Source organism: Rhinolophus hipposideros (assembly GCF_964194185.1).
Source record: "Rhinolophus hipposideros genome assembly, chromosome: 24".
Lineage (NCBI taxonomy): Eukaryota > Metazoa > Chordata > Mammalia > Chiroptera > Rhinolophidae > Rhinolophus > Rhinolophus hipposideros.
The window spans coordinates 15,246,484-15,260,751 of record NC_138070.1 but is presented as its reverse complement, the minus strand read 5'-3'; the positions used below and the strand labels follow the sequence as shown (position 1 = coordinate 15,260,751).

The 14,268-nt window shown below is 50.4% G+C and overlaps 1 protein-coding gene across 7 annotated transcripts in view; it reads right to left on the bottom strand.

Moving 5' to 3' along the window:
- Positions 1-14,268, bottom strand: part of KIAA1671 — a 188,612-nt gene that overhangs the window by 15,427 nt on the left and 158,917 nt on the right. For all 7 annotated transcript variants that reach the window (XM_081036552.1, XM_081036553.1, XM_081036554.1 and 4 more), the window contains one exon: positions 1,433-1,551. In XM_081036552.1, coding sequence (XP_080892678.1) covers positions 1,433-1,551 — 119 coding nt within the window. The remainder of the gene's footprint in view (positions 1-1,432; positions 1,552-14,268) is intronic.

Below are 14,268 nucleotides of genomic sequence, written 5' to 3'. Positions count from 1 at the left end.
GCACTGTCCCATATGGGAGCTGCTGGTCACACGTGGCTATCGGGTCCTTGCAGTGTGGCAAGTGAGAGCTGGGATGGGCCGTGAGCACGAAGTACACACTGGATGTCCAAGACGTTGAGTAAAAAAAGGAATGTAAAATATCTTGTTAATAACTTTTTATATCGATGACAGGTTGAAGTGATTGTATTCCGGGTCTGTTGGGTTCAATAAGGCACATTGCTAAAATTAACTTCACCTGTTTCTTTTTACTCTTGATGTGGCTACTAGAACATAAACAGTACATATATGTCTCCCATTCGCAGCTTGCGCTGTATTTCCGTTGGACATCACTGCTGTGGATCAAATGACTGCATTATTTCATTCATTTATCCGTACAGGCATTCCATCGAGATTTATTGAGCACTTACCAGTGCCAGGCACTGTGCTAAACACTGCCTTTTAATCCTCTCCATAATCCTACGAGGATTATTTTATAATCCTATAACCTCCATGGTCTTACAAGGTAGGGTTAACCTCACGAAATGAAATAGTAACCTCAGCAGAGATGAGGAAACTGGGGCGCGGAGATGCGAAGTAGCTTGCCCAAAGCGGCGGAACTGACTCCAGAACTGACTCCTCAACCCTCTCCTACTTCTGGAATTTCCCCCCATGATAATGGATTCAAGTGCCGCTGGATAATGGGAACCACATAAGATAGAAAACCTATAAATGAATCAAGTCGTCAAATTAAAAAGGCTCTCCCTGCCCGTAAAAACGACACCAAAGTCATGAGCACAGGAAAGCCCCACCCGGAGGCAGGGGGAGCGGGCCCACCAGCGACCACGTCCCCGGGAGGAAGGTGTATCCTGCAAGACCCGCTTCAACCCAGGTGTACGGGTGTTTTGCTTCAGGAGCACAGCCGTGCTTTCAGTCAGCTCTGGGATGGTTTTATTACCTGAAATAGGAAGGATTTGGGGGGAAGGGGTGGCATTGAGCCAAATCCACGAGAAAATGAGGGAAATACCACTAAAAAGGCAGCAGATGGCACCACTACCCAGCACAGGGAGCACGGCGGCTCCAGGGACGGTCAGAGCGGGGGCGCTGCAGTGCCTCTGGAAGACAGCAGGGGGCGCCTGGCCACCACTAATCTGCTGTCTGTCTCTGGGTTTGCCTATTCTGAGTATTTCATAGATCACTGTAAAATATTTTTCTGTACTTTCTAAATTTCTTTTTTACAAGACTGGTTTACTCACATAATTACAGACAAAACAGGTTCTAGTAGAAATCAGGAGGCAGGTGGGCCACACTGAAGCCCCGCCCACAGCCAGAAGCCCCGCCCCCAGAAACCCCGCCCACAGCCAGAAGCCCCGCCCCATACGCCCCGCCCCACAGCCAGAAGCCCCGCCCCCAGAAGCCCCGCCGTGCAGCCAAGAGCCCCACTCACGCTACCTACCTCTCCCCACTCTGGCGCTGGTCCGGCCACGTCCCATACTGGCTGTCGGCTTCCTGCACAAGGGTATCGGTGTCCTTGGCCTCGGGGGGCCGCCTGGTGAAACACTGTTTCAGCTGGTCCTGCAAGAACAAGCCAGACAAGAGGTTAGTATCGGGACCCACACAAATCGCATCGCATCACCCCAAGCTCCCTCCTGCTCTCAGAGGTGGGTCCAGACGTCTTGGCTGGGTGCTAGCGTGACCAATCATCTGGGTTTGCCCGATATCGCAGGAGGCAGGGCTGTCAGTGCTACAGCTGGACAAACTGGGATGAAGAGGTCGCCCTCCCCAGCACGCAAGGTCCCGCTGGGTGCTCCCCCTCCCCCCGCCACCCTCCTCAGTGCACCTCTCTCCACCTCACCCTGTAGCCAGGCCGAACTTCTCTCTGCCTTCAGAGCTCCCAGAACTTATCAGTCTGGTTAGGGCACGCCCCCATGCGCACCCCGCCCTGGGTTCCCACTGCCACCATGCTTCCCCCATCAGAACCATCCCCACAGCATCCATGGAGCACTGAACTTGTGCCAGGCAGCCACCAAGCTAAAATTTACAAATCACCTCGCTGAACTGCAGTCCCCCGGCAATTCAAAGATTGGAGCTTATCACATTCCCCATTTTACAGATGAGAACATCGAGGCTTAGAGAGCTGAAGTGACATGCGCTAAATCAAGTAGACAATAAGTGGCAAAGTGGAAGTCAAACCCCGGCAGGGGGCTTGGGCCCCAAGTCTGAATTGGTAACCACTGGGCCCCACGCAGCTTGGGTCCCTTCGTTCTGTCACTGCCTGTTCAGTTACCTGTCTCTGCCCTCGGCCTGGACTCTTGGAGAGGGTGCTGGTTACCACAGAACTGGCCACAGAGCAAGCCAGTGCCTGGCAGACAGTGAGGAGCCCATAGATCTCCATTAAATAAATGAACTGTTGGCTTCTCAACTTGTTCACTTGGGAGAAGACGGAGCACTCAAGATGAAACCAAACTCCAACCCTTTGGACGGCCACTGGCACCGGAACGATCCAGATGGCCTTGGCTTCTGAGCTTTGAAGCATGTTCCCAGACACCATCTTTTGATAGCTTGAGGTCAGTGGATGAGGAATATGGAAGGAGATAGGGGCGAGGGGGTGAGAGCAAACTTGCCCCCTATTCCAGAAACACCAACAGGGAATGATGTGTCACTCCTTATGCCCCATTTGCGTCAGGAGGAATGTGCTTCACTGGAAGGTGCTTCAGGGCATTCCCCTCCTGCTCAAAATCTTTGATGGCTCTCTATTGGTCTCCTACTGAAATCCAACACTCCTTGCACTTGAGCCCCAAATGTCCTGTTTAGTCCCATCTCCCACCCCTACCCCCAAACAACCCTCTATCCTACTGTCCCTGACCTACTCACCATATCCCACCCACACCTCACACATTCCTGGCCTCTGGCTTTACCTGTGCTGTTCCCTCTTCCTATCCATCCTTCCCACCCAAAGCCATTGCAACCCACAGTTCTCTCTTCCTCCTGAACTCTTCCTGCCTACCCTGGATTCATCTTTCTACCAGGAAAAGTTATTTACTCAACAAACATTTCCTGAGCACCTACTGTGTGCCAGGCATTCGAGAGGGATCACAACACGGACGCAAGTCTCTGAGATTCCGTAACTCAGATGACGCACCCTTCATAGGTCGGGGTGCTCCATCATCTGTTCCCCACACAGAGTCTGCCTGGCACCCAGCAGGCATTAGTGCAGGTGGGCTGACTGTCCCTCAGCAGTTAATGGGGAGCACTCCTCTTCCCAGCTATGAAACCATCCTTAGCAGAGCACGCATCCGTAGTCCAGTAGAACAAGCAAGAGGGTGGGGAAAAACGCTGCTGTGTGACCTCAGGGCCTTCACCTCCCTGAGGCACAGAGAAGTTATAAGGATTCCGTGAAGAAACGGTACTCACTCTAAGGGCATGCATGCCAATCAGAGGACCCATGTGGCAACTCCTAGTTCAGGGCCTTGCCCAATAAATGTCCACCTCCTTTCCACTCTCTCTGTCACCTTTTGGGGACACTTGTGTACCCCATGATGTTCAAGGGGATGCAGGGATGGGGATTCAGAATAGACCTCTCAGTCACCTCTGGTAAACGGCCTAACTGGCAGACCCTAATGACAGCCACTCTCTGAACAACCCTCATTTCACTGCCTGTAGAAGCCTTGTCTTGTTATAGTTACCAAAATAATACACCTGCGTTGTGAAACGGAAAGATTCTAGGCAAGTGCAGGAATAACATTTTGAGATAATCTGTCACGCGATGACATCGTCCCATCCACTATTTTCCCTGGGTCCGTTGATCTAGGTCATCATCTTTCATGGCTGAAGACTGTTCCACTGGATGGACGCAGCAGCGTTCGTTTACCCAATCACTAAGTGTCAGGGCGTTTAGGTTCCTGATTGTCACCGTAGTAATCGACCATAGGACAAACATCGCTGAGGTTAAAGCGACACATCTCTGTGATCATGCCCACAGGAGAAATCCTTGGGTATACAACTGCCAGGTCAAGGGCAAGTTTATTTTGGTGCCTGATGAGCCAGCCAGCCTTGGGACAGTCTGCCCGATCTGCAAACCCACAGGCGGCACGAGGGTGGCTGTTAGCACACTTGAGGGATAAAGTCAGTCCCACTTGGGGAAACTTGGATATTTTTGCTTTGAAAGGTCACCTGATGTTCTCAGATGCCCGCCACCCTTGACAGACTTCTCCCTGTGACGGGGAATGGAAGTGGTCATCGGAGCGCGCTCCCAGCTGCTAATACTATTTTCAAAGATGTGATAGAATCAGCCTAACTTAATCACCTGCATGAGTCAGATTCAGAGGTCAGTGGTTGGAGACTTAGGGATTGCTGCCGGTATAACTGACATCATTGTCTCGGACAGTTTGCACAGGGTTGCAAGCTGGATGCTAGGCCCGTGCCCTGTATTGCTAAACTCAGCGGAAGGCAGAGGGGTGACCACTCGAGGGACAGCTTACAGTGGGGGGAGCTTACAGCTGTGTGTCCTGGTCAAGTGACTCCACCCATCCAAGCCTCAGTTTCTATCCAAAACACAAGGGTTGTTTTGAGGCTTCAAGAAATAACCTCTGGAAAGTGTTAAGCTCCGTGGCCGGCACGTAACAGGTGCTCAGGACAGCAGATGCAGGGATCGGAACTATTTTCATGACTCTCCCCAGAGTCAGGCAGGAGGATGGACCCTTGGCGAAATGTGATTCTTCTCGGGTCCTCAAAACCCTGAGAGACGGGGATCTCTCAGCACCGGGCGACGTGCAGGTGGGGCTTCTGGAAATCAGAATGGCCAGTTCCTCAGGATGCTGAGGGTGGAATTGGGGCAGGGGGCAGGGGCCTTGCTTCCTGACCTCCTTTGGGAGGCCCAGGGGATGGCTGGGTCGATGGTGTCCAGCAAACACACGAGCTTCCATCCATTCCCGTCTGTGGGCAGTCCCGCCAAGGGAGCTGGAGTCCCACCATCAAGGAGGACGTCTTCTCCCTCCACCGCCTAACGCCAGACTCAGCATTAGAGGGCAGTATCCTGGGATCCTCTGTCACTCTCACGTCCATATCAGTGCTCAAGTCCTTCAATGTCTCCTTCCAGAACATTCCGTCCAGCCTCGTCCAGATCCAGGCTCTCCCTGCCTCCCTCAGCTCTGGCCCCATCCCGTATATTTTCTTCCCATTATACTTTCCCACACCGAAATCTGCACCTGCAGGGGCCCTCAGGGTAAAGCTCCAAATACCTTATAAGGATGGCCTATGGGACCTCCACCAGTGGACCCCCATCCCGGGTCCCTCCTAGGCCCTCCCACCAACTGCGCCAGCCTTTTCTCCCCTCACAACTCTCAATCCTGGTTCCCTCACCTCTAGAGCTGCTGGAGCAGCCCACCTGCAATCTGTGGTTCAGATTTCAACTTTGATGGTGCTTCTTCCAGGAAGCCTCCCCTGACCTCTGCCCCAACCAAGTCTGGCTCAGGGGCAGAACGCAGGGTGTCTCCTAGGCCGCAACTTTATATCTGTGCTAATACAGTAGATCCTAGTCACGTGTGGCTATTTACATTTAATTTAATTAACATTTTAAAATACTAAGAATTCAGTTCTTCAGTGGCACTAGCCACATTTCAAGACCTCCACAGCCACAGGTGGCCACCATATTGAACAACACGGATACAGGACATGACCACAGTTGCAGAAAGTTCTAGTGGACAGCTCTGCCGTAGAACTTTCCACAACATATTCATTACAATGCAATTATGTTTTTGTTTGTTTTTTCACTCTCCCCTGGGACAAGTACTGTCTTTGGAGCTATAATGCCTACATTTGAATCCAGGCTCCATCCCATAGTAGCTGTGTGACCTTGGGCAAGTGACTTGACTTCTCTGTGCCTCAATGTCTAGGCAAAGCAGATGTTAAATAGTTTGTTGAAGGCCATCGCAGTCACTACTCTTTCTCATAGACCCCCCCAAATTTGGAGTAATGCAGTGGTTAGGATTATTTAAGGGAATTCATCTTATGAATGAGGCTTAAGAAAGCACGCTGTTTATCAGCACTTTTTCCAGTTAATACCCTGGTAACCTTGTGTGGATGGCAAATGATTCATGTCACATCACATCGGCAGACCCTGGCAGCACTTCACGCCAGCAAGGCTTGAACTTGGCTCCCAAGACTACAATGCTGGGAGATCAACCACAAAAAAAATGAGCCCCAAACTTCTAACCACTTCCTAAAAGTTAGAATTTCTTATTAGCTTTAAGGCAGGATGTCCTCCCAATTCAGTTTTGCCTCACAGGCTGCTATAAAAACCCTCCTACGGGCAGGCAAATAGATATCTACCAGGTAGTCTGCAAACACACGATGAGCTAAGGAGCCGTTTGTTGGGGAAACACACGTGTCCAAATAAGTCCACCCCTGGGGTCATTGGTCTTCTGACATGCACCTCTGATGGATACCAGCCACCCCCAGTCCGTATTTCAGCTGTCACTTGTCAAATGAGGATCATCAAATCTTATCGTCTGGATCTACAAGGAACCTGGAGGCCTTCCTTTTCAGACGAGAAACTGAGGCAGAGACAGGCATTGCTGTATGGTTCTTAGTTCTCGCGATGAGGGAGAGGCAGTATTGGAGGAACTGGAACCCAGTTTTCTGGACTCCTCACCTACCTTGGCTTCCAGCCTCCCAACTCCCACCTGCCCCCACCTTTTTCAGGGAGCTTCAAGAGGCTCTGATGAGGAAATGAACATTAAAAGGCCCTAAAAAGCCTCCAGAACTTGGCAGGTTTAAAAACCACTTGCTCGGACTAGCAGCTCCAATTGCAGCTCCAAACCGCTGGTGGGGGAAGAGCTCTGGGTCCTTGTTTCACGGACCCCAGGACTGCCTCAGCTCACGCCCTAGAATGGACAGCTTTGGAACCCCCAGGCTTGGAGACCAGGATAACAGACGCCGTGCAGGGCTGTGTTTCAACAAGCCGTAACATGTCCCGAAACGCAAAACATGCACATCCTCAACTCAGCAATTTTACTTCCAGAAATTTATCTCAAGAAAATCATCAGACATGCTTGCCAACATCCCCACACACGGACGCTCCCTGCAGGATTGGTTATCAACGCCAAGATGCTGGAAATGACTTAAAAGTCCAATAAGGTGGGAACTGGTGAAATACAATATGGTATATCCACACAATGGAATAAACACAGCCCCAGGAAATGATGTTTAGAAAGAACATTTACTGTCACAGAAAGATGTCTGCCTTATACTAGCAAATGTTAAAAAAAAAAAAAAAAAAGGTAACGAAACAAAACAGCATGTATGTTATGACACCAGTTTTGTAACAACAAACACAAATAAATGTATGGGAGGATAAGCAAAGGAAAACTTCTGGAAGGTTCCACAGCATACTGTTACCAGTGGCGCTGTCTGTGGTCACAGGCTGTCTTTTGATTATTGATGATTTTATTTAGTATCCACTCTTGTAATTTTGTATCTCAGTATGATCAGATGGTAAAATTAAGTAAAATTAACTAAATCTTACCTCCGATGCTATCATATGAATTAAGAACAAATCCGAAAGGGGTTCTTTATTTGCTAATCTACATGAGAGTCTAGCAAACATTTTCTGTAAAAGGCCAGACAGGAAATATTTTGGGCTTTGGGGGCCTTACCGTCTCTGTCCCAATTACTCCCTTCTGCCATTGTTACCAAGAAAGCAGCACAAACAATATGTTGGTGAGTGGGCATGACTGTGTTCCAATAAAACTTTATTTACAAGCAGGTTGCTGGCTGGATTTGGCCCCCAGGCAGTTTGCTGATCCCTGCTCTACAGCCTTTAGACTGTCGGCTGTTTCATCCACTCTTCTAAGTACCCCAGCACTTAGAACAATGCCTGGCCTATAGTAGTTGTTGAATAAATATTTGTTGGAGGAATATGTTTCTGAAAATAACTCTTTTTGCAGTGAGTACATGTGAGCTCCTTAACCAGATAAGAGAATGTAGTCAGCGAGCGGGCAGGGAAAAGGGAAACTATTATGCCCGCGTGTATTTTGGGGTGTTTGACACACCTGCCTAAGAAAGAACCCTGAGTCAGGGCAGGGCTGGGTGGCCCACAGCTGACAGAGCAATTCCGGGCAATTCAAGAGGCGTGTCCCCTCCCCCTTCCGTAACTCTACACGCCCAGCTGTGCAGGGACCAATCCGGTCCTGGGCCCAGGCTGGCCTGGGGAACACTTGCTCTGTCTCCATGCCCCCGAGGGCCTGTTGCACCTTCCTGTCCTGTGCCGGGGTCAGACCTACACAATGACTGAGTGATAATAGTAATGACTTCGGAGGCTAACACTGAGGGCTGACGACGCACCGTCCACTTTGCTGTCTAAGGTTCCCCAAAGCCCTGTGCAGTAGGAACCATCATAGACCCATCTTACAAGGTGAGACCACGGAGGCCCCGAGAGATGACCGAACATCCCCAAGGGCACATACTTAGACAGCGGTGGAGCTGGTACTTGAACCTAGTTTTGCCTGACGTGTAGGCCTGACTTCTCCAAAGCCACTGAATCCTCCTGGCTCCAGCTTGACAACAAAGAACTTTCTTGGGTCCTCAATGACCATTTCACAGATGGGAAGAAAACTAAGGGCCAGGGAGGGGGAGGGATGCCTGACTAGGCCTAGAATCCAAGTGTCCTGACACCTGGACTGTGTTTGGTCGCCGCAATTCATCTGTAGGCACATCCATTGGTGGGGTCTCAGGTCCAGGAAGGGGACAAGGGGAGGGGGACAGGCCAAGGATAGGCTGAGTCCCCCAGCCTGTCTCACAGCCACCCTCTACCCTCCAACCCAGGCTCTTATCTGAAGAGCACTGTGGGTCCTGCTGCAGCCTGCAGGGCCCTAAGCTCCAGCACTCGCTGTCCGTGCCACCTCGTGTCGTCTGTTCCCTCTGCCCAGGAGGCCCCTCCACCTGGCTATGTGTTGTGTCCTTCAGAGGCCACAGTGAGCATCAGCTCCTGCTCTGAGTCTGGGTCAAGGTCCTCTCCCTCGGAACCTGACCTCAGGTGCTGGTTTGAAATCACTTGCACGATTCATTGGGTACCGTCCCTTCCAGTCCACATCATTCCCAAGGAGGGAGAGCGGCATATGTCACCACTGGATTCTTGGTGCTTAGGTATAGTACCTGCACTTAGTAAGTGCTCAGTAAGGAGGAAGAGAGGGAGTGAGGAAGGGAGGGAGGGAGGGAGGGAGGGAAGGAAAGAAAAGGAGAGGATGGGAGGGGAGGGGCAGGGAGGGGAGAGGAGAGGAGAGGAGGGGAGAGGAGGGGAGAAAAGGGGAAAGGAGGAGAGGGGAGGAGAAAGGAGGGGAGGGAAGGGGAGACAAGAGGGACAAGGAGGGAAGGGAGGGGAGAGGAAGGGAGGGGAGGGGAGGGGAGTCAGTCAGGCCAGAAGGAAATGGACATGGACAGAGAATGGAACTAGGCAGAGCCCTCAGAACCCTCTCCCACAGCTGCCAGCAAAAACTCGCACAGTATCTCTTCCATGTGGACCTGGGTCCCAACTGGTGGGGGTTGGGGCAGTTGATGGGCGTCTAGGCACCACACTGCCACCTCAGGTTGTAGCACAAGCCTGGCCTTGCCCCTGCCCTAGCCCAATGGTGGGGGGTGGTGCTTCCCAGGGAAAGTTGATGGGACACCAGTCACTGACCCCTCTCCAAAGGATCTAAGACCAACAGTGCAGGTGTGGCCAGGTGTGGCTGGATGTGGCTGTGCGCGGTGGCTTGGATAGGGGCATAGCTCCGGGTGTAGGCTGGCCCCCGGGCTGGAGTGGTCGCCCATGGACTCAGGACATGCCATGGGCATCTGAGAGTGGAAGATGAGGCACGGGCATCCCAAGGTCATCTCTGCGGTTGGTGGCAAGCCTGAGGTGGAGGGGGAAGGGTAGAGAGGGTCAAGGAGACCCAGAGAGACAGACAGGCAAACAGAGGCAGAGAGAAACAGCAAGAACAAAGACAGAGCAATTCAGAAACCGAGAGAATATGACCATGACGGAGAAACACATAGAGCCGGGCAGGGAGGGGCCTCTGACTGAGGGGCCACAGGAACACGCCTGTTCCTGGACTCCACCCCCTGCCCCATCACCGAAAATCCAGCTCTGCCTTGTTTTGCTAACTGGGACCCGACCTCACTAAACATCGATTTTCCCGTTTGTGAAATGGGGGTGAGGAGGCTGCTTGGGGGTGGTGGGAGGACTCTGTAAAATATCTGGTGAGAGCTGCACATGCCCGGCCTGCGGTTAAGGGCCCTGTAGATGCCGGCTGACCTGACGATGACGCTGCTGTCTACTGCCTAGTTCCCGAAACACATCATGTTAACACTTGAACAATGTGCTAATAGGCCCGAATGAGACCAGACAGTCACAGCATTCTCCTGAGAGAAGGGCTGCCTAAACCTGATCCCCAAGTATCTTCTTCAACCTGGCCACCAGTCAACTGTTCCCCTCCCTCCAAAGGGCACCCAGGGGAAGGTCATGTCACAAAATGAACCGGACCCCAGCTCTGCCCGGCACACCCGTCTCCCTCCAGGTCCGAACCATCCTGATGGCTCTGGCAGAGACATGCTGTCTCCATGGGGACAAGTGCGTCACCCAAAGTGACAGGGACACACGTCTGCAGCTGGTCCTCAGGAGGCGTGTCTGGTTTCCGCAGGGAGTGCCCCACAGGCTCCGGAGAAGGGGCTTCCTTGCTCTCCCGAGGGCCTCAGAGGCTATAAACAGAAATGACAGCTGGGCTGGGAGCCCAGGCTCCAGTCAGCCTCAGAGGCGGAGTCCCCCAGGCTCCAGAAGCCCAGGGGGTGCTCTGTGGCCTGTGCTCGGGGTATCAGAGGTGAGGGAGGAGGCAATAAAAATAGTAATAACCGTGAACCGTGAACACTTAAGCAGCACTGTGTACGTGGCACCCCCTCAATTCGCTCACATGGACCATCTAGTTTAATTCCCATAGTAGATACTGTTGGTATCACCTTTACACAGATGGAGAAGCTGAGGTTCTGAGAAATTAAACAGCAACAACAACAACAGGCACTTTTTGGTGCTCACTGTGTGCAAAGTTGCCACAGCAACTTTGGGTCCTCCCAACAACCCTAAATAGCAGCTACTGTCATTCCTCCCACTTTCCAGATGAGAAGACTGAGGCACAGAAAGGTGAAGGGACTTGCTGAGGGCCTCACAAGTGAGTGAAAAGAGCCTGAGTCGAACCCGAGTAGTCAGGCTCTGAGTCTATGGCCTGCCACCCACCGCCTCCCACTCTAACTACGCCTGTTCGCGATTTCTTCCAGGAAACGGCCTATCCGGGACACTTCTTGGTATAGTTTGTCACGTCAGCCACTGACCAGTGCTGGTCCCAGGTCGGCTTGGACTGTGTCCTTAACCCATAGCTCAGGAAGCCTCTCCCGACGGCCTCCATGCGCAGCAGCGCTAGGTCTCTGTTGAGGAGGCCCCAGGGCCCACTGTGGTCAGAACTTACTTACTGTGCTGGGCTGTGCTCACTGAGTCTCCCCTCCAAACTGGGAGCTCTCTGAGGGCAGGCACGAGGGGCTGTTCACCCTCAAACCCCAGCGCCAAGTCAAGACACAGCCTGTGGTCAGGGAGCAACTGAGACTGGACAGATGGAGGAAGGAAGGAGGAACGAATGACTAACCCAGAAATGGTCGCCCTCGCTAATGTCTGTGAATGATACTATTTACTCAAACTCTCTTGATAGATCACAGGACCATCTGGTTTTCTATATACCCTTAAAAATTTATTTTTTGTGATTTTTATAACAAACCTTTTTTTCTAAAGTACCACGTTCTGTGTGCTGACAATGAAAGTGGATTGGTTTTTTAAGGTGCAAATAAAAGAGACTGATACAAGGACAATCCCTCAAATCATCAGGAACCTTCATGCAGGGGGAGGGAAGGGGCATAGAACATTCTAGAATTACTGAGCTCTTCTTGTGTGGAAACAAATTCGATTTTCCTTTGAAGTCTAAAGTCCTATTAGTAAAAGGTCTACAGTCCTGAGGTTAAAATGAGCCAAGGGAAAAGAGAATTTGGGGTTTTTCAAGAGTACGTTTAACCTAAATTATAGAAAAATATAATGAGGAATACTATTTAATTGTTAAAAAGAATTGTTCAAAGGGATGAGGCAGATGTGTATATACTTATATGGAATGGCCTCCAAGATTCACTGTAAAGTGAATAAAGCAAGACATGAAGAAACAGGTGGCATGTGCTGCCATTTGTCTGTGAGGAAACAATATATATGTAAATACTTGAAAATGCACAATCAGAGAAGGACAAAGGAAAACTGTGATAACACTTATCTCTGGGAGAGCAACTGAGTCACTGGGGGGAAGAGGAGAGAGGCAGACCTAATTTTCATTCTCCCTCTTTTTGTATTTTGTAACATTTGCAGTTAATAATTTTTTTTAAAAAAATGTTAAACACGTACAATTCTATATTAGTATATAATTCTTTGATGTTTCCCAGCATCTCCTCTTCATGGAATCTGCTCCCACCCAGCCTGACTTGGCTCCTCTTGGAGAGATTCTTAAAACAGTCTAAGCCAAATTTAGCTTCGTTTTTTCAAAACATCACACATCAAAACATCTTTTATGTTTATTTCAGGCAAGGGCCCCACTTGTCAGGAGACAGAAATTGCAGCCTTGACACATAAGTGTGAAGCTGGGTATGTCTCTCCACTGACTCCAAATCTTCTAGTATCTCCCCCTGGCAGGACACAGCTGCCATCTCCGCCATGATCTGTGGCAGCGAGCACATTCCAGTGTCACACACACAAATACGAGTATACAAACATGCAAATATATACAGAAACACATAGGCACAAAAAACACACACACAAACACAAATATATACACAAATACAAATATACAAAAAACACAGACATACATATAAATACAAATACACAAAACTCATACACCCAAATATACACATATACATACGAGGTCGGACCATTAAGTTTGTGAACTCATCCTAGAAAAAGTGCTCCATACCTCATTGCTGAATGTCACTACGGTCACCTTCCAAGTACTCCCCTGGGGAAGCTATGCACTGAAGCCAGGGCCTAGTCCACCCTTCACGGCAATTCTGGAATTCTTTTTCTGGAATGGCCATCAGAGCTGTTGTCGTATTCCCCTTGATGTCCTGAATGTCATCAAAACATCTTCCTATCGACATTTCCTTTATCTTCAGGTAAAGAAAGAAGTCACTGGGGGCCAGATCAGGTGAGTAGGGAGGGTGTTCCAATACAGTGATTTGTTTACTGGCTAAAAACTCCCTCACAGACAGTGCTGTGTGAGCTGGTGCATTGTCGTGATGCAAGAGCCATGAATTGTTGGCGAAAAGTTCAGGTCGTCTAACTTTTTCATGCAGCCTTTTCAGTACTTTCAAATAGTAAACTTGGTTAATTGTTTGTCCAGTTGGTACAAATTCATAATGCATAATCCCTCTGATAATAAAAAAGGTTGGCAACATTGTTGCAACAAGTTCATGAACTTAATTGTCATAACTCGTACATATATACACAAACACACAAATACTCATATACACAAAACACACACAGACAATACAGAACACATACAGCTACACACATATGGACAATACACACACACACACACACACACACACACAAACTCACACACCCAGGGATGTTCACAGCAACACAGTATTGGGTAACAACAAACACACCCAGTTGCCTTTTCAAAGGGCATCTGATGTGTAACCCTGGTTTATCCCTGCAAATGAATAAGGGTACTGCCACTGACAAGAATGACAGAGGTGGGCCGGCCGGGTGGCTCAGGTGGTGGGAACTCCGGGCTCCTAACACCAAGCTTGCTGGTTCGATTCCCACATGGGCCAGTGAGCTGCGCCGTCTACAGCTAAGATTGTGAACAATGGCTCTCCCTGGAGCTGGGCTGCTGTGAGCAGCCAGAGGTTGGCGGTTGGTGTGAGCTGCCGAGGGGTAGTGAGTGTGAGTGGCCGGCAGCTGTCGTGAGTGGCCAGCAGCTGGCGAGGGCTGCCGGGATCTGCTGTGAGCAGCCAACCGACAACCGCAACCAAGTGCCTCAGCCCGGGAGAGCGCAAGGCTCATAATTCCCAGCATGGGCCAGGGAGCTGTGTCCCACACAACTAGACTGATAAACAATGGCTTGAACCGGAGTTGCAGGGGGAGGGGGCAGAAGAAGGGGGGGGAAAAGAAAAGAATGAAGGAGAATGTTAAGTGCTAACGTGGAAAAAATGTCAAAGCCATTATAGATAAGTTCA